The sequence below is a fragment of the Cololabis saira genome, chromosome 13 (assembly GCF_033807715.1).
Source record: "Cololabis saira isolate AMF1-May2022 chromosome 13, fColSai1.1, whole genome shotgun sequence".
Taxonomy (NCBI): Eukaryota; Metazoa; Chordata; class Actinopteri; order Beloniformes; family Belonidae; genus Cololabis; species Cololabis saira.
Genome location: NC_084599.1, coordinates 11,272,112 through 11,292,708, shown reverse-complemented (window position 1 = coordinate 11,292,708; position 20,597 = coordinate 11,272,112). Strand labels below are relative to the sequence as shown.

Genomic DNA, 20,597 nt, shown 5'->3' with positions numbered 1-20,597 from the left:
TGGAGGTTAGAATGAATGCCCTGCTAGGGGTTTCCTGCCCAGAGCATGGAGGCATCTTTCCGTAAAAATATGTACTCAAGTCAGACAAATCAGTCCTTCAGATTTAAATGTATTTATTTTTTTGGTGAAAGGAACATTTAAACTGTTCAAAAGTCGGGGTCTGTGATAGTATGGGCTCCCATGCCCAGGGCAGAGGCTATTTACACCTCTATGATGGCAACATCATCAGAGGAGCACATTGGGATGTAAGAACAACATGCTGCCTTCAAGATGACATCTTTTCCAGGAATATTGATGCATCTAAACAATGCCAAACCACATTCTGCACGTGACAAAAACAAGATTGAGGAGAGGAGGGTATGTGCACTGAGCCTGCCTATTCGACCACTTCCTGAGAGAAAATGTTAATGGAACTTTGAAACAAAAAATGTTACAATGACTCTGTGCAGTTCTTTCATCTTAATGTTTTCATGAAAAATTGGCTGCAAAAATACCAGAAATTCTTCAACATTTCTTATTTTTAACATCCTCAATGTCAAAATGGCTTTTTTGTAGTGAGAAGAACTGTCAACAACTGAAATGCTAAAATTGATAAATAAAACAAAGTTAAAAAAAACAACAAAAATGTTTTAAACCATATTATCTGGAAAGAACTACATATGGAAAGAAACTTTGATGTAATTACATTATTCTTTTAATTTAAACTTTCCATATTGTCCCTAAGTCTTCAAATTTGGTATGATACTATAATTATTTTTTGTGCTATGTGCAATAAAGGCAAGGCCCTCTTGTGAACATATTTTGATGCATATTTTTCATCTCAGACTCTTTCAAAATCAGTAATAATTAGAGATAATCGTTTTCAGACAATGTCAGGTTTAATGAGGGGAAGGGATCTGGCCTCAAGTGATAAATACACCAAGCTTTTCTAATTTATTAGCTTAATTACGTCAGGTATGAATGGGCCAAAAACAAACAAACAAACAAACAAAAAAAATAATTGAAATGACTTCAGAAAGACTTAACATCAAGCAACCAGGATCCCATTAACCTGCATTACGACCATAAATCAGATGTAGAGTCAACCTGGAGTATCCAGGAAGAAACTACAGCGTTAAAAAAGGTCAAGTGTAGGAGAGTGCGCTCATAGTCGTGTCCCTCCCTCACTTATAGACACACATAAAATCCTGTGTAGTTTCATGTGTATTATGAATTGTGTGTAGATGAAAGCAGATGTATACATTTTGGTCAGGTCCATATAGTCGTGGGTATGTAGGGCTTGCTTGTTAAAAATCTAAATAGGACATTTTAAACCATAGCAGGATGCGGAGCACCGCCTACTTACACATTTGCATTTCAAAACGAAATCTGTGCCGCAGCTAAACAGAATAAAATGTGAAAATGAAAGCAAAAACAAAGAAAAAATTTCTACGAAATGTAAAACCCAGAGATGATCAGAGGTGTCAAGTAACGAAGTACAAATACTTTGTTACCTTACTTAAGTAGAAATTTTGGTTATCTATACTTCACTGGAGTAATTATCTTTCAGACGACTTTTTACTTTTACTCCTTACATTTTCACGCAATTATCTGTACTTTTTACTCCTTACATTTTAAAAAACAGCCTTATTACTCTATTTCATTTCGGCCTTTAAATAAAAACTATCCAGTTAAATTGCTCCATCCGGATAGAGTGAATTTGGTTGTGGTTGTTTCAGATGTTCTTGTCCAGTTTTGTTCTTACATCCGTTCCCTCAGATTCCTGCAACTAAACTTGGATGTACATTCCAATAAAGGTTAGGATAAATGATAACATGCCTCTGAAGTTTGACTTTTTGCACCATTACAATACTTATAGGCAACTAGTCATCATATCTCCTGCTCTCTGAAACACATGTTAATTCTCAATAGTACACATATATGGTTCTTTAATATATTTGCATTATACTAAGATGCATTCATTTTCAATGGCTTTTGTCCTCAATGGCTTTTTTTCCCCTTACATTACTTTTACTTTTATACTTTAAGTAGTTTTGAAACCAGTACTTTTATACTTTTACTTGAGTAAAAAAATTGAGTTGATACTTCAACTTCTACAGGAGTATTTTAATACTCTGGTATCTATGATACTCTATACCATACCTGAGTAATGAATGTGAATACTTTTGACACCTCTGGAGATGAATCAGTGTAGTAGTGAAAAGGAAATAGGATCAGCTCTGCAGGCCCCACAGACAAATGTAAGAAAGAACAAAAAATAAATGGTTTGATTACAAACCGGGGTAAAAGCATGTTTATGGGGGTCATAAAAGATTATGTAGAGATGATCAGCAGGGACACACAGATGCTGCAGTTTTGTACTTTTTGGTATATTTTTCTTTTTTTAACAGACCTTGAAAATCTAGAAAAAGAAGAGTCATGGTAAAACTTGTTCTCTTCTTAAAATTGTTATAGTCATTTTTTTCCAGCACTGACATCCTGGTGCACAACTGTATCATAAGGCTGTCATTATTCATACTGTTCAATTATTAATTGATCAATTTTCTGTAACCACTGGTGGTTGTAAGGAAACCACCAGCTTCAGTCTTCCATTGTTTTTTAAAAGCAGCCCTTCTGAATCTTATATGAGACAAGCCAAGGTTTAGGTCTTTTTACCCCTGGTGACTTTGACCGTTGTGAGGACTGGCTTGCCAACAAAGGTGCGAGCAAACGAAGACTTGATTGAGTAAAATCTTACTTAATTATGGTTGATAATTTTTTAGGTGAATTTTTCAAATCTGTGCTGATAAAAGACCTATTTAAAGATTACCTTGGAGGTTGTGGTTGCTGTTTCTGTAAAAGTTGATCATGAGCAGATCAAGAACCTGACAGACTCCATGCATGGAAGGCTAACACTGGAAAATCTGTCAATACATCATGAAAAAAAGATGCACTCAGGATGTGGGTGTTGCTGCACCGCACAATAATAACATGGCAGAGCCTTGAACAAGACCCACAATGAGCATGTCAGTTTCAATTAAACATCCTGAAAGAATAGATACATATGAGTTTCTCTAATATATGTATGAACTTTTATTCAAGTCCTTAATTTTTTTGAACGTCACTTAATTCACAACATCACCTTCTATTACATGTTGGTGTCGACGATGTACTCTTCTATGAGCATGTGCACGCACAGAACTGTTTACCAAGTTGGCAGGCAAGGAACAGAGTCAAAAGTAACTCATAGAACCTGGTATGGACTTCTTTACCATCCAATCTTCTTACCGATAATACATAAACATGGCTGATGGTGGCCTGTGTGGTTACAGTGAGTCAGACAGAAAGAGCTGGTGGCGTTTAAGACAACCACCTGATGCACACGCTTACTTGAACAGTGGAGATGAGCGGGTTTTGCAACAATAAAAGTGAAATAAACACTGAATTTGAAAGATACAGAGCTAGCTGTGACTGAATATAACGGCCGATATATAAAACACACAATAAACCCGGCCAGATGTTAAATGCCCCTTGTATATGTGTTGTGTTTAGAAACGTATACTTTGAAAAAAACTAACCCCCCCCCTTTTTTTTTTTTTAACATATGTTGGCATATTAAAGTGTTTTGAGCTTGATAATGTCTTAAATATATATATATATATATATATATATATATATATATATATATATATATATATATATATATATATATATATATATATATATATATATATATATATATATATATATATATATATATATATATATATATATATAAATATTATAACTAGAGGGCACTAGCGGGGCGTAAGTGCGGTCTAAGCAGATAGACAAACTAAACAGATGCAATTGTATTAATTTGTTATCTTTGTTTAATCGGTTAATAATACCCAAACTGATATTATAAAAACAAGTATTATTTCTTTTGTCTTTCCTGGAACACGCATGTTAATAATTTTGAGTGCTGGAGGCAAAAGTATGTGAACTGCTGGTTAAAACCGACGGGAAGCTGGCACTTTCAGTATCCCTGGATGACACCTGCACAACATTCAGGAGGAATGTTTTCAGGCACGTTTGTAGGATTTCTTGTTTTTACACGGTTTCCTTGAGGTCATCCTAACTTTCTGGGATTGAGGACTGACCCTGACTGGGGACCACAAAAGCTTTTTTTTCTTTCTTTTTCAAGTGGATTTACTTTAGTGGTTAGGGTTGTTGCCCTGCGAGATCACCCAAGCCCTAGCTTCAGGTGGCAGACTTACACACTGATATTTCCTGTAAGACCATTTGTTAAGCTTTGTCATTCATTTTCCTTCATTGGAAAACATCAGTTTTTGTTCCTTCATCTTTCCATACTGTGATGCCATAGGCAACTTGCCTGGTAGAATGGCAAAAAGAGATGTTTGTCACTTCCAGTGATGTCTTCAAGCTTTTAGCTTTTGTTTCTTCTTTAACGTACTGCAGAGTTTCTGTTGTGCTTCTTGAGTTCTCCTCTCTTAGACACTGTGTCCAACTGTTGATTGATGGATGCTTGAACACTTTGAGATCACTGAATCCTTTTCCAGCCTTATGATATGTTTAACTACTCTTGATCCAATGTCTTCAGAAATCTCCTGCAAGACAGTACAATAATCACGTTACATCAATAATCGCTTCAAGTAATCAGATCTTTCAAATGTTTTTGGGTCTTTCAAACATCAAAGTCATTTTAAAAGACACCCACGTGCAGGGCAAGTACTGCACCACATATCAACTTTTAACTGTTGAGCAAAGTGTGTGATCAAAACTGCCATCATGTGAGAGCAACAGCAGGCCAACGTGTCGACTCAGAGACCCCGGAGATACCGTCCCCGAATCAAAGCCATGGTCAACCAGACAAAAAGGTAGCAAGGTTTCTTACAGTCCAACATCTGGTTATGTGTCTGAATAATATTAAAGCCATAAACCAACAATGATCCAAATGTGTCTGCTGCTCCCCTGACTTGAAAATAAACATCTGAGACTGCATGATGTGTAATGTCTCAGCACTAAAATGAATGGACAAGATAATCAGTTTACAAGTCTGAAAGCAAGAGCTAAACTTACTTCTGTCTTTTGCATGGATGAAGAAGTCATATGCTCTACTATATTTTACTAACTTTGACTGTAATAAAAGGTTTTAACTTTCTCACTTATACCTTTATTTTACTCATTTCTCCACATCTCTTCCCTCATGTCTGTGTCACCATCCTCATTTTCTTTCCCTTCCTCAGGTTCTGTTCATAAACAGGAAGCCAACACATCCTAACCAATGATCGGATCACACAAGAGCATGTTGTTTTTATGGATTCAGAAAACAAAAGGCAATTTTATTACATCTAATTGAATCTTCTGAAATGACACACATTATTTAGTGACTAGTTAAATCAGGACCCACCAGCCCCCCAATGTCAACTAGCGGAATTTAAGCAGCAATAATGCCTTACTTTATTAACGTTTTTGTGAAGTTGAATTCATATTTTGTCAGTTCCGCATAATTTGAAGCATGCTCAGTTTTCCCCTCCACTGTATTTGGTAAAAGCCACAGTGTCAATTACAGTGTGATATGTTCAGGGGCGCAAACAGAATCAGATACGAGCAGCTCATATGTGCTTCAAAAATAAGAAGTCCTGCCATTTGAACATGATCTTACTTGTTTAGACTAATATTTGCAGCCTCCAGATAATAATACACCACAAATCAGAGCAAAACTGCTCTGGTGCTGTTCCATTTTCAAATTGTATGTTTATTCTCCCATTTCTTTCTCAATGTGAATTTAAATATTTACTATAATCTCGTATGATGTTTCAATTAATTTATCCAAAAAACACTTTCGATTGAAGTGAAGTAACTTCACAAAACCCATAGGACGGGGATTCTGACTCATTGCCTGCACGATTGGCTGCACACAGCGCGCCTGCGCACCGCGCACCCTGGGCGCTTCTGCAGCCCCGCTTCTGCAGCCCTCCCCGGACAAACACGCAACACCCAAGACCTGGCAATAAAATTAAGTCACATAACTTAGTAATTTTCCGTATACAAGTGTGTGTATCCGTGTGTGTTACAGAACACAAACAGCAGAATCGATCCTGTCATCCACATCATCTCACAGGTGTCATTCTCAGGTCAGTGCAACGAACTCTAACTTTAATTATGCAGACTCAAGTTTGACTCAGTTGCCGGTTTAAACTGTTTATTTAATTTACTACTATTTACATTAATTTTAACAGTCCTTCTACATATGAACTGTAATCACGTATATGTTTATTGTAAACTGGAGAGTCCGATACACCAAATAACTCAACACAAGCATGGCATAAATAATTAGAAAAATTTGACTCAAGGCCATTTTTTAAAGTTTAGATGTGCGCGCAATTAAAAAAATATATGTTAACAGTTACCTAATAATACGGAATCGCTCCCTTTAGCATAGTTGTGGGCTTTGCACTATTGAAATAATTATTGTTTATGAATAAATGTTTGGCTTTAGCTGATCAAGTGGGACTTTACCAACTTTGCGCTTTTGGATTTATAAATGTTTGGCTGCATCATTATACGGGCCAAAATGTGATTCTAGTTGTTGAATAAAATGATAAGGGATTTTAGAAACCTACCTCCAAATCAATCACAGTTTGGTAAGTAATCCCTGCGTTATGTTTCTGTTTAGTCTATTAGATTAGATTAGATTCAACTTTATTATCATTGCACATAAAGTACAGGGCAACGGAATGCAGTTAGCATCTAACTGGAAGTGCTTGCAGTGAAATAAACACAATGTACAGCATATACACATATATGTATGTACACAGTGCAGATTAATAAATAGCCTACTGTTGTTATGAGGTGCAGGTCAAACATGAATGAGTGATAATATATATTATAAACAGATTATAAACAGATGAGATGTGATTATATGATTTACAACAGATTTGAGTTACAGTACATGGGTGATTGCAGCATTCCCAGTGTGGAAGTATTTACAGTAGTGCGAGGACAGTTGGTAAAAAAGTCAAGTGCAATTATATTATGTACAGATGTGCAGAATAGTGCAAAGAGTTAGTGGGTACTAGCCCCGTTCACTTCTGGGGGGTTGGAGGGATGTGGGGTTGGTGTGACCATATTGTTTTATGTAACATTGTGATTGTAACATTTTGATTCCCTGCCACTATAGTGCCATCATGTCCGCCGTGAGGACTCCAGGTATTCCCTGCCAGCCCTCCTCCTCCTCGGTGGAGAGCAGCGGGCATGTGGAGCCCTCCTCCTCCTCCCCCCTCCTCCTCTCCGGGACACGCTCCTCCATCCTGGCCCGCCGTCTGGCGCCTTTACGCGGCCGCGGGGGCCAACCCGGGGCCGTTAAACGGCGCAAGAGGGAGATGATCCCCGCCTGCAGGAAAGACGCCTCCTACTGGGACAAGCGGCGCAAGAACAACGAGGCGGCCAAGCGGTCCCGGGAGAAACGGAGGTTCAACGACCTGCTGCTGGAGGGCCAGCTGCTGGCCCTGAGTGAGGAGAACGTCCAGCTGCGCTCTCAGCTGCTCAACCTGCACTACCACACCAGCTTCAGCAAGAAAAACCACCCCCCGTCTCCGTCTCACTTTGCAGCACCTGCATCTGTCCTGGCCAACACCTTGTCTCTGTCGTCCATCCCGGTGTCTCACTCCCCTGCCCTCCTCCAGCCCGGACCCTGGGACATCCCGCGTTTAAGCTCAACCAGAGGTGTTTTTAATTCCTTAAATCATTGTATACCACAGCAGGGGTCCGTCCCCGTCTCCAAGCCCCGTGTCGTCTCTCACGGAGGACCTGTTGGGGTCGGGAGGTCAGTCGAGGCGCAGATGGATCCCGTCTCCTCCAGTGATGACATCCTCACCTCCGCCGGTGCCATTTCTCGGACTTACGCATCCCTGCCATCATTTCTGCCAACATTTGACAACACACTGCAGCATATTCCCATCCCCTCGCGCCCACCTCCGAACTGGATGGTCTCCCACCTGCATCACTCAGCGCTGCGTAACAATCTGCTCCCTAATTGGAGGTCTTCTTACCTGCAGGCTTCACCGGCCGGTTACCCCGGCTTTTCTTTCCCTTAAGCCTGAATTATGGTTCTGCGTTAAATCGACGCAGCGCCTACGCCGTAGGCTCTGCGTTGGTGAAACGCGGAACCATAAATCAGCCTTTAACAGGACACGTTTCACTGTGAATTAGAGCTGTTGCAAAGATGAAAAAAATCTAAATGCCAAATGCTCATTGTTATGCTGCAAACATGTACAATATTGGGCGGATATTTTACAACTGCCAGAGAGGAAACGCAACAGAGAAGACATGCATGCGCGATTAAACATTTGGGGTTTTGTTATTGTTATTTGGAAGGTATTTAACAATCTATGAGTAAATGGTTGAATTAAGTACTTTTGCTTATTTGACTATGAATAATGCAGCCAGCACAGTAAATCCACTGGCTAACTGGTTTAATTTGTTGTTGTTTTTTCTATGGAAACTGTGGTTATAAACACTGAATGTTCTGGAGCGCTCAAAGTTTCTCAAAATTATTATAGCTATCATAATTGGAATGATAGGTTGGTGATGTATGCCCTGTTACCAACATTGATTGTAAATTATATCTTGACTCTATAAAAGTCAGTACAAAATACGCAAATGTTATTCGGAGTGTTTATTTGGTATGATTTTCCCGGATTCATGCGCCCACTTTAAAAATATTGGTTGTGATCAGGATTGACTTCTGTGGTGAAGGAAAACAACCAGTGATTGCGCCCACGAAACTACGTGATTGGTAATTTGGTGTTCCGCTTTATCCCCACCAAGTGCGTTCCTGGCATACAATGGAAAACCAAACTAACCGTTTAATTTGTAGGCCAACTGTTCAGCAAGACAATATTTTTGTCGTTTTCCCCCCCCCCCCCATAATGTTACACCAATAGGTAATAGCTTTTTCACAAGGTTGTGATTGCATGCTGTGAAATTAAAAAAAATATGGACTGTGGTATGAAGGTTATATAGTATGATAATTAAACGTATGACCCTCAAAAGTATAAACAAAAATACATCGGCAACGATTTTCCACATTCCTGATTTAAACTGATGGGTCAACAAATGTCATCTGAGATTATAAACTCCAACGTTTTAAACTTCAATGAGACAGGTGGGGCACTGTGTTGCGAACTTAGATAATTTAAAACCTATTTATTGCTTAATCTTAAAGTTTGTGTCAATTTATTTAGGTTTATATTCATATGGTGCTCAGCATCTACAGCGCCGTTGTTCACCGTCAACAAGCTTTTATTCTTGCACTGAGAAAATCCATCTCTCCAAATGTGGTTGTCATTATTAAGTGCGTTTAAATAAAATAATCAGTCAGTATTAGCAGGTCTATCATTTATATTAATTATTATACAAATTGCAAACAAATGTATTGCTTATGGTCATCATATAATCTTAGACAAAACTTGAACTGTGTCCAAGTTTTAAACAGCAGAACATGTTCGTGTTTTCACCAGCAGAGGGCGGAACAACACAAATAATGCCCGCATAACCGAAGCTAGGATTTTATTTTATTTTCCAATAAATAGTTAGTAATTGAACTAAATTGTATTTCAATATATTCATTATATTTTTAAAAATTCATTTTAAGGTGGGGGAAGTAGTTGAAACAGGACAAAGTTTTCTTCTACACTTGAACACACCTTAGAGTAGCTACACCTTAAATTTGACTGGGATTAAAACTGAAAAACAAGAATTATACTTGTCTGAAACAATTGTTTGTAAAATGTCACTCAATCAAATCCTACCACTCACAATTACACATGTTTTTTAATGTCAAATTATTATTAAATTCTTTCTGGTTTTGACGTGATGGCTTTGACGCACATCCATCAACTGACACAGAGAAATGGTCTGAAAGGAAATTTAATTTAGAGGTTACAATTAAAAATTCTGGTGGGCTTACACTATTTTATTGGCAACATGACAATAACACAGGATTTTTGCATCCTTCTGGGCTTATGATTTAACATTTGTGACATGTGACAATGTCTATACATAGAAATGAATGTTGAAATGAACATTTCCAGTCAAGACAAAATCATGTCATACAACTCCGACTTCAGTCATGTTATGTCTTTTTTATCACAACATCAGGTTTTAAAGTATGCAAAGTGTTGCAAAAAGCAGAAATAAATGTGTAGACTTATAGTTGCAACTTTTGCGTCTACACTGATAAGTTACAAACACTTCTGCATTTTGTATGATTCTGAAGCAACCAAGATTTATTTAAAACTCATGCAAGAAAAAAAAAGTCTCTCCAGTAACCTCTCAGTTGTGCTTCACTCGTGTCGTCGCCTCAGCTTTGGCCTGTAGCTTTGTCTTTGATACTGTCTCAAATACTACAACCCATACTACATCTCCTGCAGTCAAGTTTCATCAGGTAAATGTCTAACTGCCTACACAAAACATGAAAGTGAATATAGTAAAGTAAATTGCATAAAAATGCATTTATTTTTCAGAACTTAATTTAAATTCAAACATCAAACTCATAAAGTGGTGATACAAAAAAAAGGCACCTGAAACCGACACTAGCGTTGTGGAGGGAAGACCCTTGTGCTGAGAAGTCTGAGACCACAACATGATCATGATTAAAGGGGCGTCTAGTCAGACACTGTTCATGGTGACAACAGAGGTGGATGGGCAAGGTTCAAGACAGGAAAAGTACAAATAAATAGTGTGAGAAAGCAAAGTCAGACTGAGGAACGGGTAAGATCAAAAGCACAAGCTACTGTCACCCCCCCTCACCTCATATCTACATCATTTTCACACAGGACAGTTCAGACCTTCAAACTGCGCTTCAGCACTGGCTGAGAAAGAGAGAGACGTATCCCTGAAACAAATCACCAGCAGCTCAGAATCTCAGGAGTTTTCTGTGTCCATCCGTTGAAGGTAAGGCCCTTATTGGGCTCATTTAAAGTTTGGAGCTCAAATGCTAACAGATAGATTTGGGGAAGGAAATCATGGTGGTTTTAGTGACCAAACGACCAACATTTTCACACATAAGCAACCATAATCTTGGGCCAATCGCAGCACGATACGATGAAGTGTGCTGTGAAGTTATATGGACACGCTTTTTAATTGAAATTCTTCTTCACAAGCCAGCAAAAGGAAGATATATACGTGTGCACGTTGTTCATTATGTTTTACATGTTATCCTCAAACTAAAATTGATTCACTCAGAATACATGACATTCAAAATATTACTTTATTTACTAGTATGAAGTGTTTAAGGAAGAGGAAGTATTTCTTCTGTAAAATAAAGAATAAGATTATTCAGCTGCAACCCATTATCATTTTCTTTTTCAATTTTTAAATCAATTTTTAAAAAATACAGTTTTTTTAATCAGCTGTCAAAACATATATGAAATTTCTACATTGAATGCTGTAAGGCTTAGTATACAGATGGTGCTTAAAAGCTATTTTGTTATCTGCTTCAAAATATAGATGTTTAACTAAAGTTGTGAAGATGCCATTTTGGACAACAGTGTGAAACAATGTTGATGACTGTCGTAATATCATTAGATTGCAATAATCTCATATTACTTGAGTCCTTTATTAAATGTTATTCTTGAAACTTTGATGATCCAGATATGAGCACCGTGCATTGGTTTGTCCAAAACAAAAAGGATGTTATTATAACAAGTGAATAAAAGCACTATAAATGTGATATATCGTACGTGAAATGCTGCAAAAGGTCCATTAATAAGCTGATGATGTTGAGCACTGTGTAACATAGCAGAGACAATAATTCAAAATCTTACCTGGGGTGTCATTTCTAACTGGTTTGTGGGGTTGTTTCAAACTGAACGTTACCACATAGTGATCAAGTTCACTCAAGGAAACAGAGCAAGACGGCATCACTGGCTTATACCACACTACTAAAGCATTGGTCGGACATAAGAAAAATACAACTCTGTAACTGAAAAATAACAGAGTATTTCCTGCCTTTATATTCTGTTACAGTGAGCAGACAGTTGTTCATTCTTTTGGTCAGAGAGTATGATTTATGAATGAACACACCTATTTTTTGAATAATACAGTTTATTCTGATTGCACAATAATGGTTTCACACTTTTGCTGCAGCTGTAAAAGATTCACTTATTAAAACAGACACACTCAAAAGAGCACTGAAGTCCACAACAGATAACAGATAATTTGACATCAAGAGTTTTCAGCAGAGCTCATACTGTATAACTCTTGACGTTACCAAGTGAGTACAAATCACTATTCTTGCTAAATGTAAAGGTAGTTACTTATAACCAAGCACCAAATAAAGTGTCCCCCCTGACCCTGCGTAGGATTAAATATATAAAGGTATAGAAAATGGATGGCTGGATAAATAAAGTGTCATATTTCAGAAACTTAAAGAAAAGTCTTGATTCTTTTATCAATTAAAAGATAAAGCTGGTGGCTTGGTACCTTTACCGATCAATGAATAAGGGAGATTTTTAGTTTATTATTTCTGTGTTCAGGAAGTTTGTTATTGAAAAAACAAACAAACAAACAAACATTAACGCACTGTAAATATGTAAAGCAGTGACTTAACACTTCCTTAAAGGACCTTTGAAACAGCAGAGTTTATACCAGTCGAGTTGGACGCGTTACTGGCCCCCCGGTTTCAAGTGTATTATTCAGAGTCTCACCAGGACTTTTTTATGGTTTTCCTGACCCCGCTCCTCTATTTTCCTGCAGTTATGCTTTGCGTTGTTGTTGAAATGTAAACTTTACATCCTGCTTGAAACCCTGAGCGCTCTAAAAAAGAAAAAAATTAATGCACTCAGGGCTGTTGTGTTTCCTCTGTCCTGACTAGTTTCACAGCCCGGTCACTAAAACACAGACATGCAGCCTGTCTGGCCTGTTGACAAATTATCAGAGGTGGACAGAGTACTCGACCCCAGTACTTGAGTAAGAGTACAAATACTACTGGTCAAAATTTACTCCGTTACAAGTAAAAGTAGCTCAGTCAAAATATTACTCGAGTAAGAGTAGAAAAGTACTTGCTTTTAAAGGTACTTATGTATCCAAAAGTAAATGCTTTTAAATTTACTTTAAGTAAAAGTAAGAGTAAGAGTAAATTTCTTATTTTCCACATCAGTAAATTACTATATTTTTTCTAAATTAATTTAAGGATCTTTTAACTCTTGTTTCTGAGAATTAACTCTTTGAAACCCGCTGCACTGATGTGCTGCTTTTAGAACCACAATGTTATATAAAACCTGCAGAAACACCAAAAACAAATCAAATGAATGGGATCATAAGAGGACAGCAGATGATGCAGAGTTTATTAACAATCATGAACTGAAACCAAATGAACCTGCACCATCCAACTAAGTCTGGCTCATTATCAGACTCAGACGACTAAGCGGATTGTCTTTCTTCTCCTGACGCAGGCGTAGCCATTGTTGCGGCTATGTCTTGACAAACGCAGGCTACTTTGGCGGTATCGTTTGCTTGACGTATTTCCGCTTTACGTACATCCCAGTGGAGAGCGTGCACTGTGATAGGTCTCCTCCTTTGACAAAAACAGCTTGTGTCCAATAGGATTTTAGGGAAGAAGAAAAAAGAGCAGACCTGAAAGTAACGAGTACTTTTCAGCCTTCCTAGAAATTTACTTGAGTAAAAGTAAAAATATTTGTCTTGGAAATGTATTCAAGTAAGAGTAATAAGTACCAAAGAAATCTAATACTCAAGTAAAGTACAAATCCTTTGGATATGTACTTAAGTACAGTACTCAAGTAAATTTACTCCGTTACTGTCCACCACTGCAAATTATTGATTGGTGGAGTGCAGTACTGATGATCAGTGTAGATCTAATCCATAGTGATCATTGGGTTGTCTCACCTTGGCCATTGGTGTATGATTAGCAAGTTTGACTGATACGTGAGATTCAGAAGTTTGTGTTGATTGCTTCTTCAGTTTTATAATTATACAGGAAACTATTAATTATAGAGGAGATTTTCAGCAGGTGAAATGCACCTGAGGTTTCTGGTATTCTTCCTCTGATCTGTGCACTCGCACAACGCCAACTCGTAGGTCTGCAGACGACGCCGTCAGCTTTGATGGCTGGTTCATCCCAACTTTGAGATCTTGTTCTGGCAGCTGTTCTTTCATATTCATTGACAGAAGCTACTCAAGTTGTTTTGTAGCTCCACTGGAGTGGCAACATAGGTATCTATTAATTTTAATAAGTTTACAAAACACTTTAGGAAATTTGTTTTGAATGTTTTTGTTCTTTTTTTTTTAATGTTGGAATGATGTGAATAAAACAGAAAAGTTATTTAAAATCTATCAAGAGTTTGAAGCTATTGCATGGGATGCAAAGGGTGTGAAAACCTTCTGAAAGCACATTACATAGTTTTATCACAGACTCTTTTCATGCACGTCGAAGTGTAAAATATTATAGTGTTTATCATTTAAATTATACACACGTTCTAGAAGAGAAAGTGATATGAAATGTCTGTGTAGGCCTTCAGGAAATGTATCCAATTTTGGATTTAAATTGTCGCCCTCGCAAAAGGGAATGAATTCTCTCTAATTTCCCTGCTGGCGGTTTATGACAGATGTCAGAATATACTCAGGTGAAAAGCCACAGAATATGGACTGACCAGTTCTGTAGCAGAAGTAGTTATTTTGACAAAGACTGGGCGTGCACAGAACAACACAACAACAGATGGTAAAATGTGAGAAAACGGATAGACACCAAAAGAAGAAGTTCCTTACTAAAAAGCAGGTTGGCTATAGTTAGCCAAAAAACAGGTGCACATGTGCAACAGGGTGGTGAGCACGCTGGGCCTCAAGAGAGATTTCACTCAGGAACCCTCTTTTTTTCTTTCTCTTTCTCTCTTCAACTGTGTCTCCCTCAGTGATTATTGTTCTCTGTCTTCCTGCTGTTGCTTTTTTTAGTTCACAGCGCTAAGTCTTTCTGTCTCACACAAGCACGCAGGTGTGCATGGGCTCACACAGGCCTACAAACGCTCAGGCTTAGGGTTCATGTTGTCGCTGTTCGCTGGGCACAGATATGTGCATTTTTAGCATGAGACACATTGTCTCTTTGAAACTTTTGTTTTGCGTCTGGCTCAGTCCATCCTGCATGTCAAAGCAGGGCTGGAAGGCCAGTATTTATGGTAAGAAACCACTTAAAGAGAGAAAGGAAAATTGCGGACTATAAATAAGCAGGATACTACGTTGTAACACTTGACAGTCTTGTATTTTTTGCTAAACTGTGACATCCTGACTGACAGTTATAGTGCAACTCACATATAAAGTGTCATATTTAACGGCAAGCATGAAGTGCCACATGATATATTCCTAAAATGGATCTATGAGTTGTTGGGTGCAAGATTAAGGTGTGAAGAAAACATCAGTGAGATATAAGATGCAAGTTAAAGCTTATTGTGCATGTGTATGTTGTGTGTGATCACATATAGAGGAGTCTGGCTGTGGTTTCAGACAGCCTTCACTCATTTTGCACAGCTTCCCATAAAACCGCCCATAAACCCACGCGAAAGAGTATTTTTTAAAAGCTGCCATCAACCCCCATGAGCTGCCTTTTTGTCCTCACTATGTGGTTAGGCAGCAGATTAAAGATGTGGAGAGGGTGGACAAGGAGAGACACTGCGCATTGTCAGGCTAAAGAATGATCTCTTTTAAGAACCTGAATCTGAACTCTGATGATGAAAAGCAGCTGTCTATATATAATTTGTGTACAACAAGCGGAAGTATCACAGAGTCCTCAACTGAACCAAGTTCTGGTTGCATCTTTGTAGCCACAGAAAACCATGTTAAAGATCTGCAATCAAAAGAAGTAAAAATTTTATTTAGTTTCACAGATATGTTACAATATATTCTGAAAAATAACAATAATAATAATGATACAAATAAAAAACAGGAACAAGACTCAGCAGAATCAGCATTTTGTGCTAATTTTTCTAGTTATTTTTACATGATTTGGAGAACACTAATACACAAGACGTGTGTACACTCTCCAAATGATGCTGTCAGTCAACAGCGAAGCGCCACGGTAACCTTTGAATACTTTTACTTTGGAACACATTAATCTGCACTCTCTTTTGTAGTTTGCCTTCTGTCTCTCATTTTATCATGAGGTTTAGACGAGAGGGGGTGAGGTGAGGTTGAGTGAGAAGGGAGGTTTTGAGTCCTACAGGTTTTAGACGTCATTTAGGCGCAGCCTCAGCAGGTTTTTGCAGCTGAGGGGCTTCGTATTAGATGAGTTTTACCTGGACAGATTTGCAGGATTACATATGAGTATATGAGTATATATTTACCAAGCTTACTGACATGAAGTGATGAACTGAGCATATCCTAATTACATTTTGTTGCTATAAGATTAAACATCAGTAGTGACAGTCACTAGACAGACTTTTCCTCCAAATCTTCACAAAATTCTGGTCCTACAGAAACGTTTTGTTAGGATTGCAACTCGATCAGAGTCACTCGCTTCATCTACTCCTTTATTTCAAAAACTCCAGATTCTTACTATTTATGATATCAATATTTTTCAGATATGCGTTTTTATTTATAAGCTAAATTCAAGTGAAGGGAATATTCCTGGACAGTTCAAGACTTACTTTAAATTAAACTCAGAGATTCATTCTTATTCAACTCGACAATCCTCAGATCTTCATCCTCCTAAATTTCTCACTTGCAGAGGTCAATTTTCGGTGAGATTTAGGGACTAAATTGTGGAATGATTTTTCCCACTTGGCAAAGAGCTCGTCCTCTCTGAAATATTACAAAAGACGTTTGAAGGACCACTTGACTGCTGTTTTGTAACTGTTTTCCCAATGTATTGTTGTTTATGTATCCATGTTCTTTTTTTTTTTTTTTTTTTTTTTTTTGTGTTTCACTCATAGTGACATGTACAGTCTTATTTGCTCTGGAGTCAATATAATATAAGTTGTAAAAACAATATCCCATGCACACTCACACACACTTATTTTTTGTCTTTATTCTTTATAATTTATATATTGCATTATTAGTTTGCCATCACTTTTGTGTAGTTTTACTTTCTGTTTTTTTGTATGTTAATCTTGACATGAAATTTTAATATCTTCGGTGGAGGCTTCAAATAAGCCCATTGGGTTTTTTGCCTCTTCCTGCACCTATAGTGTTTATCATTGATATGTCCTGTATATTTGTTTTAAAACTGTGCAAAACAATAAACTAAACTAAACTAAACTAAACAGTCAACACTATCATCTAGAGATTAAAAAGAAAGACCTGTTGCCTAAGGTTACATGAATGGCTCCTTCGACATCTGGGAAAACATTCAGAAAAACTAGTGATTTCTTTCAATCATACAAAAACATAAAGTCAGATATGGTTACACTTACACAAGAGAGGCATTGCTGTGTTACTGAATCTCCACTAAAGATAAGAAAAACTGGGGTTTTGTTAATCCTGCCACTTATAATACTAATAATCCTACTTTCTTTCATTTGATTTCAGGTTTTTTCCCTTTTGCTTATTTTTTTATTCAGCATGGAGTCCCCACCGCTAGCTTCTCGTAGAGGCTACGGAACAAACGTTTCACAAGTGGAAAATGAACTCGAACGTAAAGGACCTCGTCGCAAAAGGGAGTTCATGCCCGAGGAGAGAAAGGATGCTCTCTATTGGGAGAAACGGCGCAAGAACAACGAGGCAGCCAAAAGGTCACGGGAGAAGAGGAGGATGAGTGACTTTGTGCTGGAGTCTCATCTCACAGCTCTGAAAGAAGAAAACACAAGGCTTAGTGCTGAATTAATGGCCATCAAACTCCATTTTGGCCTGGCCCAACCTGCGTCCCATACAGGTCTCCAAAGTAACCAAGTGCAGCACCATTCCCACAACAGCACCCACCTCCAATATCTGCAGAGGAACTACTACTTGGGGGGCAGAGACCCTTCTATCATGCCTACCCACCAGTCTTCCAACCCATTTGTAATTCCTGCATATGCCCTCCATAAAATGAGAGGCTATTCATACTTAAATACAGCTGATACAAGTGGATATGGCGTCTTCACTCCGCTTATCCTTCCTGGGAATCTCTTGCCGGTCTATTCAGCTTGTCCTGAAGCTCTACCCCTGAAGCCCATTCCTACCAGAGCGGCTTCAGACGGGGAAGAGGAGCAGCAGGTACCAGGGCTGCTGTCCTGCTCTGCTCCGCCTCATAAAATCACCTACAGGGGAGAAAGAGACCTCTCTCCACAGAGGAAATATGTGTCTGACTGACATGTATAAAGACATGCATACAGTACAACTTCTAGACTTCTAGGCAACTTATAGACTGACGGACTCTTTGTTTTTGCTTCTGTGATGTCAAATATTCATGCATATAATCAGAGTTTTATTTCTGTGACATTATGGCATAATGTGCATTCTATTTTCAAAGAAACACAGTTTTGAGACATTGTATCCTCATTTCAAAGGTTGACACAATTCCTTGATTTTAGTTGTGCTGAGTCTCTGATATTTTGACCAAAGCACATGCTTTCGTGAGATGTAAAGGGAGAGAGGTTATAATCAGCTCAAAGTTACAGAAACAGGCTGCCCAAAACTGGGTTTGACTAGGTTATGTTATGTCAGAGTTCTTGACTCTGGACTCATTTCAGAGAACCACATTCATGCTCTTAAGCCCAGAAAAAAGTGCTGTTTTTTCCCTCAATGTGTTCTCTATGAATTCAATTCAATGCAATTCAATTTTATTTATATAGCGTCTAATACAACAGAGTTGTCTCTAGACGCTTTCCAGAGACCCATACCCAGAACATGACCCCCGAGCAGTTATTACATAAACAATGGCAGGTAAAAACTCCCCTAGTGGGAGAAAAACCTTAAGCCAAACAGTGGCAAGGAAAAACTCCCCTTTAGGAGGGAAGAAACCTTGAGCAGGACCAGGCTCATAAGGGGGGACCCTCCTGCCGAGTGCATGCAGTTGAGAAAACTCCACAGTGTTGACTAATTTCTGTTATAGGAGCGACTCAGTTTGATATGTTGAATGATGATTACTCACATTATCGCCAACAAGTGAACATAAATCCCTGAAAACCGAACAAGCTGCATGCAAGCTGCATGCACACTGCTGCGCTGTGCAAGTTTCTCTGACGCTACATTTTCAGCGTGTGCTTTTTTAAGGTTTTAAAAATGATGCTGACGAGGCACTGGGTCTCTCTTCTTTTTGAGCCGGTGGCCCAGGTAAAGAGGGAAGAGGTCCTTCTCTGTCTCCACATTCAAATAAGGTTCACTAGTGCCAAAAAAAAGAATAGCAAGCAGTTTATACATGCATACACGCCTTCTTTTGTCTTCAACACGTGTAAATGTTAACCAGAACAGAACCTGTATGTTTATTTTGAAGATGGAGCAACATAACTTGGTCATAACCTGCAGGTGTTCGCCAATCAAAATCTTGACTTGATGACAAAAGAATCAAGTATTATGTGATCAGCTTTCGCCCTAACCCAGCGTAGGCCAAAAGCCTGCTTCAGATGGAAACAGTGAAGTACGTGCCAGACACCTTTGGCTCTTGCTGTGTGGGCAGTAGACAAGTAGGCAACTTCCTCTCTCCGATGACCACAGTGTGTTTGAATCTTTCCATAATAAAATCAGCTTGGGGGATGAAATTGTCTTATATACCTGAAATAAAAACACATGACAAAAATTTGAATGTCAGCATGATGCACCGTCTCTTCATTTTTCTTTCTTTCTTTCTTTCTTTCTTTCTTTCTTTCTTTCTTTCTTTCTTTCTTTCTTTCTTTCTTTCTTTCTTTCTTTCTTTCTTTCTTTCTTTCTTTCTTTCTTTCTTTCTTTCTTTCAATAATTTTAAAATGGTTATTCCTTTCATCTACGATCAAGAAAAAAGCATCTTAACAAGAGGAAAGGTAAATTGTTTATTTAATTTATGCCACCGTTTATGCCACCATACTGCAAGCTCTTAGACTTGTGGGCTCCAGACCGTACAATTATGTCAGTCAAACCTCACACAGACCAAATGTAAAGCTATTACAGACACTGCAATCCTCTTATCTACTTACCATCTGTTGTCATTTTTTTCTTTTGGTGTATTTTTGAAGCAGCAGCAGTTTGTGGGCTCAGATCCAGACAGTGCTGATAACTACAGCGCTGCTGGGTTGGTAAGTAGGCAGTACTACTGACTCTATTACAAGGAAAAAGGCAGTGCTGACAGGAAGACAGCTGTAAACCACTGAGTACATATTATTGTAATGCAAATATATACAACACTAAGTTAATGTATGTATTAAAACATTCTCACAGGCTGTGGTCACAATGGTTTGCAGGGAATTCAAAGACTTCAAAATGCCCTTACATGAGCTGACCGTTCTCATATATTTGGATTCTTAATAGACTTTGTTCATAATTTAAAATGTATTATGAAATATTTAGAAATTCAACTGGAACAATGCTTTAGCTACAACTGACGCCAAATATAATCAAGTCACACTGAGATATATGTACGTACTGTATACTTGCCTTTATCCTTAAAAAGGCAAAAATTGGTTAAACTGACTTTGTATTTCTTCAACTCATGC

The 20,597-nt window shown here is 38.1% G+C and overlaps 1 protein-coding gene across 1 annotated transcript; it reads left to right on the top strand.

Annotated features, from left to right (window-relative positions):
• Nucleotides 1-10,852: 10,852 nt before the first annotated feature.
• LOC133457714 (nuclear factor interleukin-3-regulated protein-like) lies at nucleotides 10,853-18,825 on the top strand. Its single transcript, XM_061737025.1, has 2 exons — nucleotides 10,853-10,941; nucleotides 17,521-18,825. Exon 2 carries the CDS (start codon nucleotides 17,554-17,556, stop codon nucleotides 18,280-18,282), a length of 729 nt encoding a protein of 242 aa, XP_061593009.1. The 5' UTR covers nucleotides 10,853-10,941; nucleotides 17,521-17,553; the 3' UTR covers nucleotides 18,283-18,825.
• Nucleotides 18,826-20,597: the final 1,772 nt, after the last annotated feature.

What these genes read in the sequence shown, in the direction of transcription:
- LOC133457714 (XM_061737025.1), top strand. Translation starts at nt 17,554, where the DNA reads ATGGAGTCCCCACCGCTAGCTTCTCGTAGAGGCTACGGAACAAACGTT.